The sequence below is a fragment of the Petaurus breviceps genome, unplaced genomic scaffold (genome assembly GCF_028583685.1).
Source record: "Petaurus breviceps papuanus isolate PSGF00001 unplaced genomic scaffold, PetGlider_PUasm1.0 90919, whole genome shotgun sequence".
NCBI lineage: Eukaryota > Metazoa > Chordata > Mammalia > Diprotodontia > Petauridae > Petaurus > Petaurus breviceps.
The window spans coordinates 39,943,616-39,957,498 of NW_027187378.1; the positions used below are offsets into that span (position 1 = coordinate 39,943,616).

The 13,883-nt window shown below is 39.2% G+C and overlaps 1 protein-coding gene across 2 annotated transcripts in view; it reads right to left on the reverse strand.

The window, feature by feature from the left end:
- ADAM9 (ADAM metallopeptidase domain 9) overlaps window positions 1-13,883 on the reverse strand; it is a 109,436-nt gene that overhangs the window by 90,453 nt on the left and 5,100 nt on the right. For both annotated transcript variants that reach the window (XR_011166027.1, XM_069075853.1), the window contains exon 2: window positions 542-639. Coding sequence is in view for 1 of the 2 variants with exons in the window: in XM_069075853.1 (XP_068931954.1) it covers window positions 542-639 (98 nt within the window). In the remaining variant the exon portion in view is untranslated. The remainder of the gene's footprint in view (window positions 1-541; window positions 640-13,883) is intronic.

Below are 13,883 nucleotides of genomic sequence, written 5' to 3' on the forward strand. Positions count from 1 at the left end.
CCCTTCCTCCCACAACTACTTTGTATTCATTTAGTATGTATCATACACATATACACACAGATATACATAAATATACATACTTATATGTATATACATATAAATTGGGTATCATGTTAGAATTTAAGCTCTGTGAGGTCAGACTGTTTCACTTTTGAATTCGTATACCCATAGCTTAAAACATAACCTAGCACATAATCAGTATGCTTGCTTACTTACTCCTTTTAGAATCATTTGCCTGTGTACAGTTAAAATCACTGACTTGTTCAAGCAAAGACCAAAACCAAAACCAAATTAAAGAGATAAATGTAAGAAAAACACTAAAACTCTAACTTAACTGAGTCAAAAGGTAGAAAATGGGAGGATAAATAAATTTTAAAAATAGACAAAAATAAGAATTATCACCAAGGGAAAGTTAAATATGGAGAGGGGATGGGGAGGGTTTGCTTTTTAGCCCAAAAAATGACTGTGACATAATGTTAAAAGGTATTAACAATTTTTTAAAAAATGAGGTAAAGTAAAAAAATTTTAAAAGGCAACCTACCTGTGCTGAATAGGGCCTAGGAGCCTCTCTTCTTTCTCTAACTAATCTCCAGGGTGTTATAATTTCATAGGAAGACAGATGTGAGGTCTGCTCAAAACCTATCAAAAGAAAAAGCAATCACATTATAATCAATAAGAAAGGAAAAAACATTTGGTACCCACGAAAAAAAAATCAAAAGCTCTAAATACAAATTTCTAAAAACCTCTCAGATATACACATATAGTAAAGTATCTCTAAGAAGAGATAAGAACTTAAATCTTAATTTAGGTACTTAAATTTTTTCATATTTCATGTGGATATTTCTTTTACCCTTATCACACCTTGTCTGCTATCACATTTACTTGTGTGTGTGTGTGTGTGTGTGTGTGTGTATCATATCTTCCATAATGAACTGCAATCTCCTTGAGGATAGAGACTATGTGGCTTTCATCTTTCTATTCCAAGTACCTTGCAATAGAAGGCATATAGTAAAAATTTATTGAATACAGAAAACCAACAGAATGTTGTAGTGGATAGGTAATAAGAGAAATAAAAGTCATTTTATTTATCTCTTTCCTCTGGAAAAAGCACTAATTATCACAAATATGTACTGAAGGTCCCCAAACCTATTCTAGGTGTCATGAAATCAATTCTTGGTATCCCAAGTTCCCCCGAGATGTTGCCCACTGGCAGGAGTAAAGGACAGCTCTTCCTAGGCACTCAAAGTCCCTTTCTTACATTCTATCCTGCCATTCAGATGAACCTGAATTTTAGCTCAGGACCCAGTCCCCTTCACATAGGTCCTCCCTCAGAGTGGATTGGCTCCAAATTGTCCCAGAGGGGCCAGCACTGTGCAATTTATGATGACTAGTAAGCTGGATGCAGTAATGTAAACGTCTCCATTGTTCAGTTTATTTGCTTTCTTTGTCCTTCCCCTTATTTGGCTTAATGAAGCAGTCAGTTTTTATTGGCAAATGCTCTGAGGTCACACTAAAGATCTGCCCACAGCAAGTGAAGCAGAACTTTCCTGGTCTAGCACTTATTAGAGGTCAACTAACACCACCTTTACTTTCTCATCTTTGTTTAACTCTTACTCAGTTACTACTTATTCTCTTTATTTCAAAGCTGCTACATATACAAAAATGGCCATGGATGGAAGGGCTTCAAATAGATCACCTCTCCAGAATAGTCAGTGAGCATTTATTAAGTGCCTACTCTGTGACAGGCACCAAGCTAAGAGCTGGGAATAAAAAGAAAGACAAAGGACAGTCCCAACCTTCAAGGAGCTCACAGATTAATGAGAAAGATGACATGCAAACAACCACGTATAAATAAGAAATACAAAGGATAAACCATAGGATTCACACTGTGATCACCCTGTCTTCTCTCTAGCTTTTTGTGTCACTGTTCTCCCCTGGTTCTCCTATCCATCTGATTCCTCAAGTCTCCTCTGCTGGATCTTCATGCAGATCACACAGGTTAAAGGTGGGTGTCCAATAAGGATCTCTCCCCTGGGCCCTATTCTCTTCTCCCTCTATACTATTTCACTTGATTGCATCAGCTCCCAATTCAATTATAACCTCTATGGTGAATAATTCTCAGATTTACCTTATCTCAGATTTATCTTATCTAAATCTAGTATCTACCTCTCTGGACTTCCAGCCTTTCATCTCTGCTACCTATTGGACATTTCAAATTGGATGTCACATAAATCTCTTAAAATCATCATTTTCAAAACTGAATTCACCATCTTCCCCACCATCCTCTCTTCCTTCCCTATTAGTGTTGAGGATACTACTATTCTCCCAGGCTGACAGCCTAGGTGTCATCCTCAACTCTTCACTCTCTCTAATCCCACTCCCCATATCCATCCAATCCATTGCCAAGACTTGTCAGGTTTTTTTCTTTTTCCATAAGCTCTCACATTTGACCCCTTCTATCCTGACACTGCCACTAGCCATGCTGTCAATCAGTAAACATTCATTAAATGCCTACTATGTGCCAGGCACTGTTAAGTGCTAGGAGACAAAAAAGGGCAAAAGAACAACCTGACCTTCAAGGAGCCCACGATCTAATGGGAAGAAACAAAGAAATGGCTGCCCTCCTTAAATAGGGGAGCTAAGAGCTCTCCAGTAGCCACTATTCAGCATCTATCTGTTCCAGAGGATGGGAAGGGTCACAGGGCTAGGGAGTACTGATAAGGTATGAGTTTCTAGGCTACTTTGATCTTGCAGGATGATGAGGTTCCAAGGAACATGGTGAAGTCCAGAGGAATATAGCCAGTGGGAAATGAGATGGTGCCTTATTGGCTCTCATTTAATAAAGGATCTGGGAGTAACACTCCACTGGTATAAGTCCTTGTCACCTCTTTCCTGAACTATTGCCACAGCCTACTGTCTGTGCCTGCCATGAGTCTCTCCACACTACCCTCCCCTTAGCTGTCAGAGTCATCTTCCTAAAACTCAGATCTGATCATGTAACCACTCTCCCATCCCCCACTCAATAAATTTCAGTGCTCTATCACCTCTAGGATTAAATATAAAATCCTATTTGGTTTTCAAATTCCTTGATAACCTGCACCCTCTCAGCATCATCTTTCCAGGCTTCTTACATCTTAAACACCAAAACACACTCTTTCATCCTGCGACACTGATCTCCTTGTTGTTTCTCAAAAAAACACTCCATCTCTCACTTAGGCTTTTTCACTGGTTGTCCCCCATTCCTGGAATGCTCTCCCTCCTCATCTTTACCTCCTGATTTCCCTAGCTTTCTTCAAGCTCCAAATAAAATCCTAGCCATGCCTAGTGGATAATAAACAGACATACAAAATTTGCAATGAAATTTTCTTAATGCTTGTGAAAGGTACTGTTTCATATGTTGACATTTTGGTTGCAGATAGGGCAGAAAATGAATTTTTGTTCAAGAAAACAACTGAAAATCAACTTGAGAAGATACAGCCTCTCAAATAAAATGTGCAAAGCCATAGACTGCTCTAAGGACCAGATAAAGAACTGTCCTAATGAATGCACTGAGAGGACTTGTCGGAAGGCAAAGAAATAAGTGAGGTTAACTATGGTTTCCAGTCCATCAGCTCATTCATTGTTTCCATAGTTTTAAAGGTTATGACTGAGAAACTGTAAATACAACAAATATCTGGGAATTATGAGGATTTTTAAGGACTGTAGAGCCACACCTGACAAAAAGTCAGCACTGCTGAGTTTCACATTATAAGCTACAGATGAATTACTGCTTGTGAGGAAGCATTGATAGAAGGCATTAGAAGCCAAAGAAGAAACTATAGGAAATAAGTAAGCAGAAAAGTAGTAGTAAAGGGAGAAGAAGAGGGAAAATCCAGCACAGGAAGAATTGGGGACAAAAGGCAGAGGAGGCCAAAAGAGTTGCTTCCAGAAGACAGAATTTAGAAGCTGTAAGGAGCAGAGCTGACAGGAAAGCTTTGCAGCTGTTTTGCTGGGAGCCAAGCTGATTGGAAGATAGGTACCGCTTCACTTAGAGCTGACTGGCTCACTGTGAGAGAACAGAATCCTACTGGGATGTGAAGAGTTAGCTGGACTTAACTGCACTGTAGAACCATCAATGGCCTGAGAAAAAGGAAATCTCTCAGAAGTCCCTGGGTTTCCCTCTGGTGTCTCTCTACTTTGAGAGGGAAAAAAAGGTGAAAGACAAGCTTTGGATCAGCTTTGCTGTGAAAAGAGGTCTGACTTCTTTGGGAACTGATTAGACACAGCAAAATCACATTATTTTAAGAGGTAGCTAGAGAAAGTCTATATGGCCTTATTACAATCTACAGTTTTTAAGAAGGAGAAATTCATTTGAGTCTCAGAGCAGACCACTAGCTTACAGGAACTATTTGTTACTGAAAGAACTAACTCTTTCTGAGCACGCTGTCAAAAGTGGCTATGTGTTAAAAGAGGGGTGTCACTGTTAAGCAACAGAAAATTGGCTTTGTCCAAACAGAAAAGCTCTGAGAACCAGAGGGTAATCAGGGAGTAGAGAAGCAATTTTGCCCTGGTGACAGAGATTACAAACTGTAATCTAAGGCCTGCCGTCTAGAGTGTTGTAAGAGTTTAGCCTCCCCACCCCCACACACCTATATTTCCTCTAGGACCCTAAGAGAGAGTTTGAATTACAGTCAAGTGGCCATGGCGACTAGCCTTCTGGTGATACTAAGGTCCAGGTAAGGTAAACAGACTAGCCCTAGCCCAAGGAGAAAGGGCACATAGGATATTCAGGGTTGGGTCCATATCCAAACCTAACTTGCTAGAGTTTTTATGCTTCTTAGTGATCAAAGTTACTTAAGTCTTTCCTATACTATATATTTTTTACTCTGTGTTACTCCTAAATAAATCCATATAGTCAGACCTTATTTAATGAATGAGGATTATTGTTGAACACCTAATAATTACACCTGTATGTCCACTATTTGTGAGAAAACTGTTTCCAAAGCATTTCCTTTATAAGCAAATTGGTACCAAGAGTTGCAGAGTTTAATAGTCAAATTTTATTTAGTATGAACATTATTAACAATTGGTATTTCTGCTAGTGCTTATAAATTCCAAGTACTGTACTGAGCTCACTTGGTATAGGTTGTATAAATATTGTGATGAATACTAAACCTGAGAGATGGTTTCTGGGTAATTAATAATCAATTTATTAATTAGGCTCATCTGTAATTAATCAATTGATGGTCAGGGGTTTCTGCAGTAACCAAAGACCCCAAGGGAGACCCTGAAATGCTTTAAACCTCTTTAGAAAGGAAATTTTCCTGACAAGTGAAAAGCAACCCTGATTGGTTGACATTAAGGAGGAGATGGGCTAAAGTCTTTAACTCCTCCTGAGAATTTGGCTGGATCAAGAGATTCAACAGCCTCAAGTGTCTAGGGAGGGGAAACCATTTCCATCCTGATCTCTCTAGTTAGTTTTCTCCTTCATGAGCTGGGTTGCCCTAAACCAGGGGTGGGGAACCTGCTGCCTCAAGGTCACAGGTGACCCTCTAGGTCCTCAAGTGTGGCCCTTCGACCGAGTCCAGATTTTATAGAACAAATCCCCTTAATAAAAGGATTTGTTCGGTAAAACTTGAACTCAGTCAAAAGGCCACACACACTCAAAGACCTAGAAGGGCACATGTGGCACATCCACAAGAGGCCCAGGTTCCCCACCCCTGCCCTAAACACTAATGGAGGGGATCAAGGACAGGGGATTCTTCTCTCCAGCAAAGGCTACCAAGACTGGATTCAGTTTCTATTCTAAACAGAAATTAGGTATCCCAGTAAGGTTGGGTCCCAACCTAGTTAAACCAGCATGTGTCTTGAAGGCTAGGGGCAATCACTCAGCCAAGCCTTCAGAAATTGATTGATGTTCTCAGGAGTTGGGTTTTAACAGAAATAAAAGGAAAAGATCCCAATTTTTTTTGTTTTAAAATTTATTTTAAACTTAAATACAAAATAGGAAAACACAGTGCCATGTACATAGCAGAACATAAGAGGATTCAATATAACTTGAATCACAAATTAATTAGTTATTAATAATTCCCTCTAAAATGTTCACTTCTATACTGTGTTACATCAGATCATAAGTTTCTGAGAAAACTATAAATTTTGGATGTGTCCAACAACAAACACTAGTAGAAAAGGATTTTCCTCATCTAAGGTTTCCCTATACTACTGAAATCCTAGATCCAGTCTTACTACTTGGGCAAATCACAGTTTAACCTCTGTCTGCCTCATTTTCTCAATTGTAGAATGGCAATAACAACACCAACCTGCCAAGTTGTTCTGAGGAGAAATGAGATGATATTTATAAAGGGCTCAGCCTGGCCTGTGCTTAATAAATACTGATTCCTTCCTTTCCCATCCCTTCCTAATGGGTAAGTAGGTAAACATTACCATACCTATCTTAACAGAATTCCTGGCTGAAGCACAAAACCTTAGTAGCAAAGAGATATGTGCCAGTAACTCATTCTTGTGGACTTGATTCAAATGACATAGTAGTAGGATTAATAAGTCAAAGTTGTGCACAAATTGCTTGGGACAAGCAATAATTTTGATATGGTTTCATTTTGGGACAGCAATGGTCAAGCATGTAAGCTTCTAAACCTCAATAATGGGACATGGGGGAGAGGTGAAGGTGTCTATCGACAGGAGAGAGATTGGTACAAGAACCCAGATGCCCACAAACACATCAATGGGGCTTAAAGATACAACTCTATTAAAGTGAGAGGATCACTGCCATACTCCCAAACCACCAGGGAAGCCAAAGACGGTCCTAAGCATCCTACAAAGACCCTGGGATACAGAGGCCTCAGTAGGTCAAAAAAAGAAAGACAAACTGGCTGAGTACAGGGGGCCCCTGGAGGCTTGTTTTAGTCCTTACACTTCCCACCTGCAGCACTCAAGCCCATCCAAGCCGGAGCCTTCCTGAGGCCCACTGCTACAGGGGAGAGACTTTGGCCTAGTGTATCCAGTACTGCACTCCCTACTCCAGCTAGGATGTACAAGAGCCTCCGAAGACCCCTGGCTGGATTTCCTGAACCCAGTTTAGGAGGGAGAAGACTGAAAGCACTGGGGTGGGCGTTCTCAGAAACAGAAAATGAAGCAGCCTCCAGAACCAATGGTTCTAAGGCCAATCCTAGGCTAGGAGAGAGACAGACACACAGACACCTGGGGTCATTCTCTGAAGGATCTGAGTAGTCCCTTAAACCTGTGGGAAGTCCAACACAGAAATTACCTCTGAACTCATCAAAACGGGTTAAGGCCTCAAGGCAGAGTCTACTACAAGGACAAGTCCCTAAAGCTCTGTGACAAAAGGGAATCCCAGACAGACTTCAGCATCAGAGCAGGTCCAGAGTTCCTTGGAGAAGCTCAGTCTGGCACACTGTACTAAAACCAGGCCAGCCCTATGCACAACATTTAGTTGTGGAGCTAGTCCCAAATTCAAGTCCAATCACGAGAAAACCAAGGAAAACTTCAAATGCCATAAGAAAACACCAAGCAGAAAATAGTCCAACAATACAACAAAACCAAAAAACTGAAGAGAAAAAAAACAACAAAAGAAAATCTAAAAAATATAAGGCCAAAAAACTGCTGTCAAGGAGAAACAATCTGACTGAAAACTATGATCAGAAAAAAATATATAGGATAGATATAATAGGATAGGATAGATAAAAATAGGATACCCTGTTTCAGGAAATTAAACATGAAAACTGTTCAAAACTCTGAAAACAAAGTGAAAACAGAAAGAACAAATAGAATAGGGCAAGGAGAAAATAGAGTCTACTGGTCAGGTCCAGAAAGAAACTCTAAAATGAAAACTTCTAGCAACATCATGGCCAAAATCTAGAGGGAGGGTAGCAATGAGTATTTATAATAAGTACATACTATATGTCAGGCACTGTGCTAAGCATTTTACAAATATTATCTCACTTGATCCCGATAACAACCCTGAAAGGCAGGTGCTATTATTATCCCCATTTTACAGTTGGGGAAACTGGGGCAGATGGAGATTAAGTGACTCACCCAAGGTCACACAGGCAGTAACTATCTGAGACTGGATGTGTCTTCCTGACTCCAGGCCTAGCACTCCATCCACTATACCATCTAGCTGCCTCTAGGAAGAATGGGGTAGAATAATTGGGGTAGGTGATAAGAAGAATATACAAAACATGGAGAAAAAGGTAGGTAGAGTGGGCATCAGATGAACTTCAATCATCTGACACAAAGAAGAGTTGAATATACAGTTTGGTGTAGAAATATATCAAACTCAACAAGGAAACAAAAGATAATAGAGAAAGGTCAAGAGAAGGAGGAATACTGAGAAAAGAATAGCCATATTCAAAACAAACTTCCTGATCTGGAAGGGGGGGATTAAAAGTAGGAGGAAAGCCCTAGAATCTAGAGGGATGCTTCAGATTGCCTCTTTGTTCATTCATTCATTATTCGTCCTTTGTTCTCAGACAGGACCACTACAGCAGGAAGGTAATATCATGACTTGCAAGTGAATCGGATTTAAGCGAGGCAGGGTTGTGTAAAGTCACCAACCTCACTCTCTCCTCCTGAGGCATCTGGGTCCAGTGGCAAGATATAGATCAGGATGACTGGAGATGACCCCAGATTGCCTCTTAGACAACTGGGCAATGGCTAAATAAATTGTGGTATATAAATGTAAGGGAATATTATTGCACTGTAAGAAATTATCAGAGATAATTTCACAGAATTTTGGGTAGCATAAACTAATATAGAGCAAAGTGAGCAGAACCAGAACATTTTATACAAAGAAAGCAATGCAAAGAAAAACAACCCTGAAGGACTTAAGAATTCTGATCAAAACAGTGACCCCACTATGTCTCCAGAGGATTTATGGTAAAGCACGTTATTCATATCCTGAAGAGATGGATACAAAGTATAGATATGTCTATTTTTGGATATGGCCTCTAGTATGGATCTGTCTCAGCTTTGATTATGCTTATTCTTTATAAGGGTTATTTATTTCTCCTTGCTTTCCATCATCTCAGTTTTTACTTGGGGGAGGGAAGGTTAGCAATAATAATATTAAAAAAAAAAGAGAGAATGGTACATTGTAACAGTTTTTAAAATGCACAAATGAGAAAAGAATGAGAGAAAAAAATGTTGAGAATGAAAAGACAAGGATAGATTTCAAAGTAATATGCAGAACTTGTTTTTTGGGTTTTTTTTAAAACTTCTAGCAGTATGACTGGCAAGGCCAGAGTTTATTTGGTAAGAGAGATCTGTGCTTTAAGAGCATCATATTGGCATCTGTGTGGAGAATGGATTAGAGATGAGGGAGAACTGGAAAAGGGAGAACAATTAGAAAGGTATTTCAACAGTTCCAGAAAGAGGTCAAAGCATCCCTGAATAGGATAGCAGATCCAGACCTGGGGCAGACCTCAGAGGCCACCGAGTCCAGCTTCCTCATTTTAAAGGTAAGAAAACTAAAAGCCCAGAGAGGTAAATGTATTCCAGGGTCACACAGGCAGCAGCAGAAGAGAAAGCATTTGAACCTTTACACTGTACCACACTTCCTCAGAGATAAGAGACTAAACTAGACTGGTGGCTGAGTCATAAAAAAGAAGGGGAGGTATATAAGAGATGTTAGAGAGAATGACAAGATTTGACAATAAATATATGGGCTCCAGGTCAAAGTGACCTACAAGATGAAGGACTGGGCATTTCCTCCAATCCTCAGGACCTCTTAAACCTCTCCAAAATAGGAATTATGTGCAATAGACAAAGCAAAGGAGTATGAGAAGGTGCAGTTAGCCAACTTAGGAAAGAATCTAAAGAGAGGAGCATCACAAAAACACAGAGGTGAGAGTAACAGGGAGGAGAAGGAGGTCATTAGTGTCAAATACTGCAGAGAAGTCAAGAAGGATAAAGACTGAGAAGGCGTCATAAGATCTGGCAATTAAGCGATCATTAGTAACTTAAGCTCCTCTTTTAACATTCTTTCCAGTTTTTTTTTATATTAACAGAAATTCGACTCTTAGTAGAAGATACTGCATCACTGGCCATATCTCTGCCGGAATCGTTGTGCACATTCTCTCTTTATCTCCCAACACACTGGGCCAAGATCTATATTACTTTTTCTCTGATGCAACTTACAGACTCTTCCCTCTACCACCATCACTCATGGCAACTTTTCCTACTCTGAGATTTATTTCATTCATTTATGACTTTCTCAAGGAGTTCAGTACCTGGCACATGGTGGGTACTATGTAAATGTTAGTTATTATTATATTATTATACTATTCTGAACTTTCAATGTTACTTTTATTTCATTCTGTCCCAATTTAGGAAGGGAAGGTCAGAAGGAGAAAAAAAATAAATGCTTATTAACTGAAAAAATAAAATAAATGAAAATCACTGGCAGCTGTGTGGAGGATGGTTTACAATGGGGAGACACTTGAGACAGACAGACCAATAAGAAGGTTAATGCAATAGTCTAGGCAAGAAGTGATGAGGGTATGAGTTAGGGTAGCGTATAAAAGGAGAGAACAGGATGTTGTAATGATAAGAATAGGATTTGGCAACTAATTGGATACGTGAGATGAGAAAGATGCCAAGAATGATGCCAACGTTGGAAGGACGATGGGGCCTGTCAGAAAACGGGGAAACGTTAATGAGCTCTGTTTTCTATGTGCTGCGTTTGAGACGCCTACGTAACATCTGGGTCAAAATGCCCAACTACAAGCTGATAATATAGGACTGTAGCTCCAGAGAGACTGGGGTAGATAAACAGAGATGGTCCTGAGAATCATCTGCACAGAGATGGTCATTGAAACCATGGAAGCAGATGAAAATAAGAGAGTATAGTATACAGAAAAAAGAGAAGATGGACTAGGACAGTCTCATGGGGAACACCCAGTTAGCAGATGTGACACAGATAAAGTTCTAGCAGAAGAATTTTAAATGGCCCCATGGAATGGATTAGGTAATGGGTGAAACGGGGTTGGAGCAGGGCTGGGAAAGGGTAGGGAATAGAATAGGAATGAGCCATTAGATACAAGTATCCCTCTTCTCCAGATATATCTCAGTTCTGGATGAAGAAAACAAGGCCTTGAGTTTCTGTTGCTACAAATCTCTGGGTCTGAGGATGAAGAACTACTGAACAGATGTAAAGTTCAGTATATTCCCTAAGGTTCCCTCTCAAATCTACAATAATCTGTTCCTCCTCTCATATCTGAACATTTCATTTGTATCACTTATATGATAACCTAACATATACCACTTAATGACACAGCTAGGTAATACAGTGGATAGAGTGCTGAGCTTGGAGTCAGACAGACTCATCTTCCTGAGTTCAAATCTGGTCTCAGACGTTCACTAATTATGAGACCATGGGCAAGTCACTTAACCCTTTTTGCCTCAGTTTCTCATCTGTAAAATGAGTTAAATTGAACTAAAGGAATGAAATGGCAAACCACTCCAGTATCTTTGCCAAGAAAACCTCAAATGGGGTCACAAAAAGTTGGACATAACTGAACAACAACAAAATAGTTATTTGTGCAAGCATCTCTTTCCAAGATTATAAACTGATTGCAAGAATCCATGTCAGCTATCTGTATATTCTTTACAGCCTGGTGCAGTTCCTGCCAACATATAGCGAATGTTGAATTACTGATTTTTATATAAAATATATTTTTAAAATTATATAATTTATATAATTGAATTATATAAATTCAAAACAAGACAAAACACACTGTGAAGCTAAAGAATATACAAATCTTAGTAGGTAAAAAATTTGAGCATCAAATTTAAAGGACATAAATAAATGAAAGCCTTTAAAACAATTTATATTAGTGTATTGAGGGAGAGTACAAATTATTAATCTCAAAATAGCCACCCCAAATATTACAAAACACTAAAATTTCTTTATTTCATACTCATTCAAGAAACCATTTATATTTAACAATTCTTAATACTTTATGTAAATCAAGCAGATTATCTTCTCACTCCCCACCTCCCACCATAGTCCAATGATAAAAGAAAAATTTAAAGGACAGAATGGTATTGGGTTTATATTGTGTCCAATTCCTCATTGGGCCTTCTACTGGCAATATTTCCATACTACTTGAAGCACTGCACTTCTATCCTACTTTAAGCATTCTCCTGCCAACCCTATGGAGCATTACTACACCAGTCTTTCAACTCTACAACCAGTACTCTTGCTACAATATTATAACAACTCTTCTCCACACACTCTCAAAATAGCTTTAATTTTTACATTAGTTTTTTCTGAGGCTCTTTCCCACCATCTCTAGTGGATTGGTGTTACTTCCCCGGGTGTAAGACGGAGGTCTTATCTGGCTATAGTGGGGCTGAGGCACAATCCTTAGGAGTGACTCTGATATTAAACAAATATTACTAAAGAGGTAAGGATGTGGCTACGAGTAATCTTTGTAATAGAGCATGATTAAAGTTCATTTTCATTTGCCAAGATAAATTTACTGCCTCAATTCAAATGGGATTTCTAATCACTAGGCAGTCAAATCCTCAGTCACAAGATAACAGAGGGAAAAGCTATTTCCTTCCTGAGGATATACTACCAGAAAAGTTAAAAGCTTTCAAATTACCTTGAGCTTTTTCTTTTTTCTCTTAATTCTTGAACATATAATCTAAAAATATTTCTCTTCATTCTTGGATTTGATAACTGAATGTCTGCCTAATTAGTACAATTAAAAAATGGTTACTCACTTCAAGGATTAATAGAATTTCCTAGATGATAAAGGGTAAAAAAAAAAAAACCTAGACTAAGAGTCAGAAGACTTGGATTTAAGCACAAGAATTCATTAAGTGTTTACTAAGTGCCAGGCATTCTGCTAAGTAGTGGGGATAAAAAGAGGAAAATAAAACTGTCCTTGCCTCAGGGCCCTCACATTCTAATGGAGACAGCAAGTAAATAACTAGGCATATACAAGATAAGAGAGGGAATAAATAGAAGGTAATTTCAGGAACTACCAAGCAGCAGGGTAAGAGGGGACCAGGGCAGACCAGAGGGATTTAAGCTGACTGGAAAAAAGCCGAACTTCGACAACTGACCAGAGAATTGATGATCACATGATATTTCTTCTTGGATTTGCTTTGGATATCTCCCTCCCCTTTTCTACCCCCAATCTTGAAATGTCCTACCTGTGTCCGTCTACCTCTTAGGGAACTTCAAGGCTCAGCAGTTACCTACCGCCTAAGATAGATTTGTATCCATGCTGTTTATACTTGTATACATATATGCTGCCTCTCTTCATTAAATTGTAAGCTCTTTGAAGGCAAGAACTGTTTTACTTTTGTCTTTATACCCCAGTGCCTAGCACAGTACCAGCACAAAGTAGGCACCAAACTGATTAATCTAAAAAGGTAAAATTCAATTGGGATAACTAAAAAACCCAACACTTAAATTCCAACAATCAACTCCACAAGTACAAGTTGGGAGAGGTGTGCCTAAAGAGCAGTTTCTCTGAAAAAAAATGTCGATGTTTCAGTTGACTACAAGCTCAACATATGAACAACATGATAGGAGAAGCCCAAACAGCTAGTGCAACAGCATACTATTAGGCTGCACTGCAAAAGGCATTGTGTTCAGAGAGAGGAATGTGACAGTACCCTGCCCTGGTCAGACTGGTCTAGAGCACTGTATTCAATCCTGAAAACCACACTTTAGAAAGGGAATTGGTAAATTTGAGCAATTAAATTTATATTCCTTTGAGCAGAGCACCTACAAGTAAGGTTATAATTCCCTATATGGACAGAGGGAAAAGAAGGAGGGAGGGAGGAAAGGAAAGGAAAAGAAAGGAAGGAAGGAAGGAAGGAAGGAAGGAAGGAAGGAAGGAAGGAAG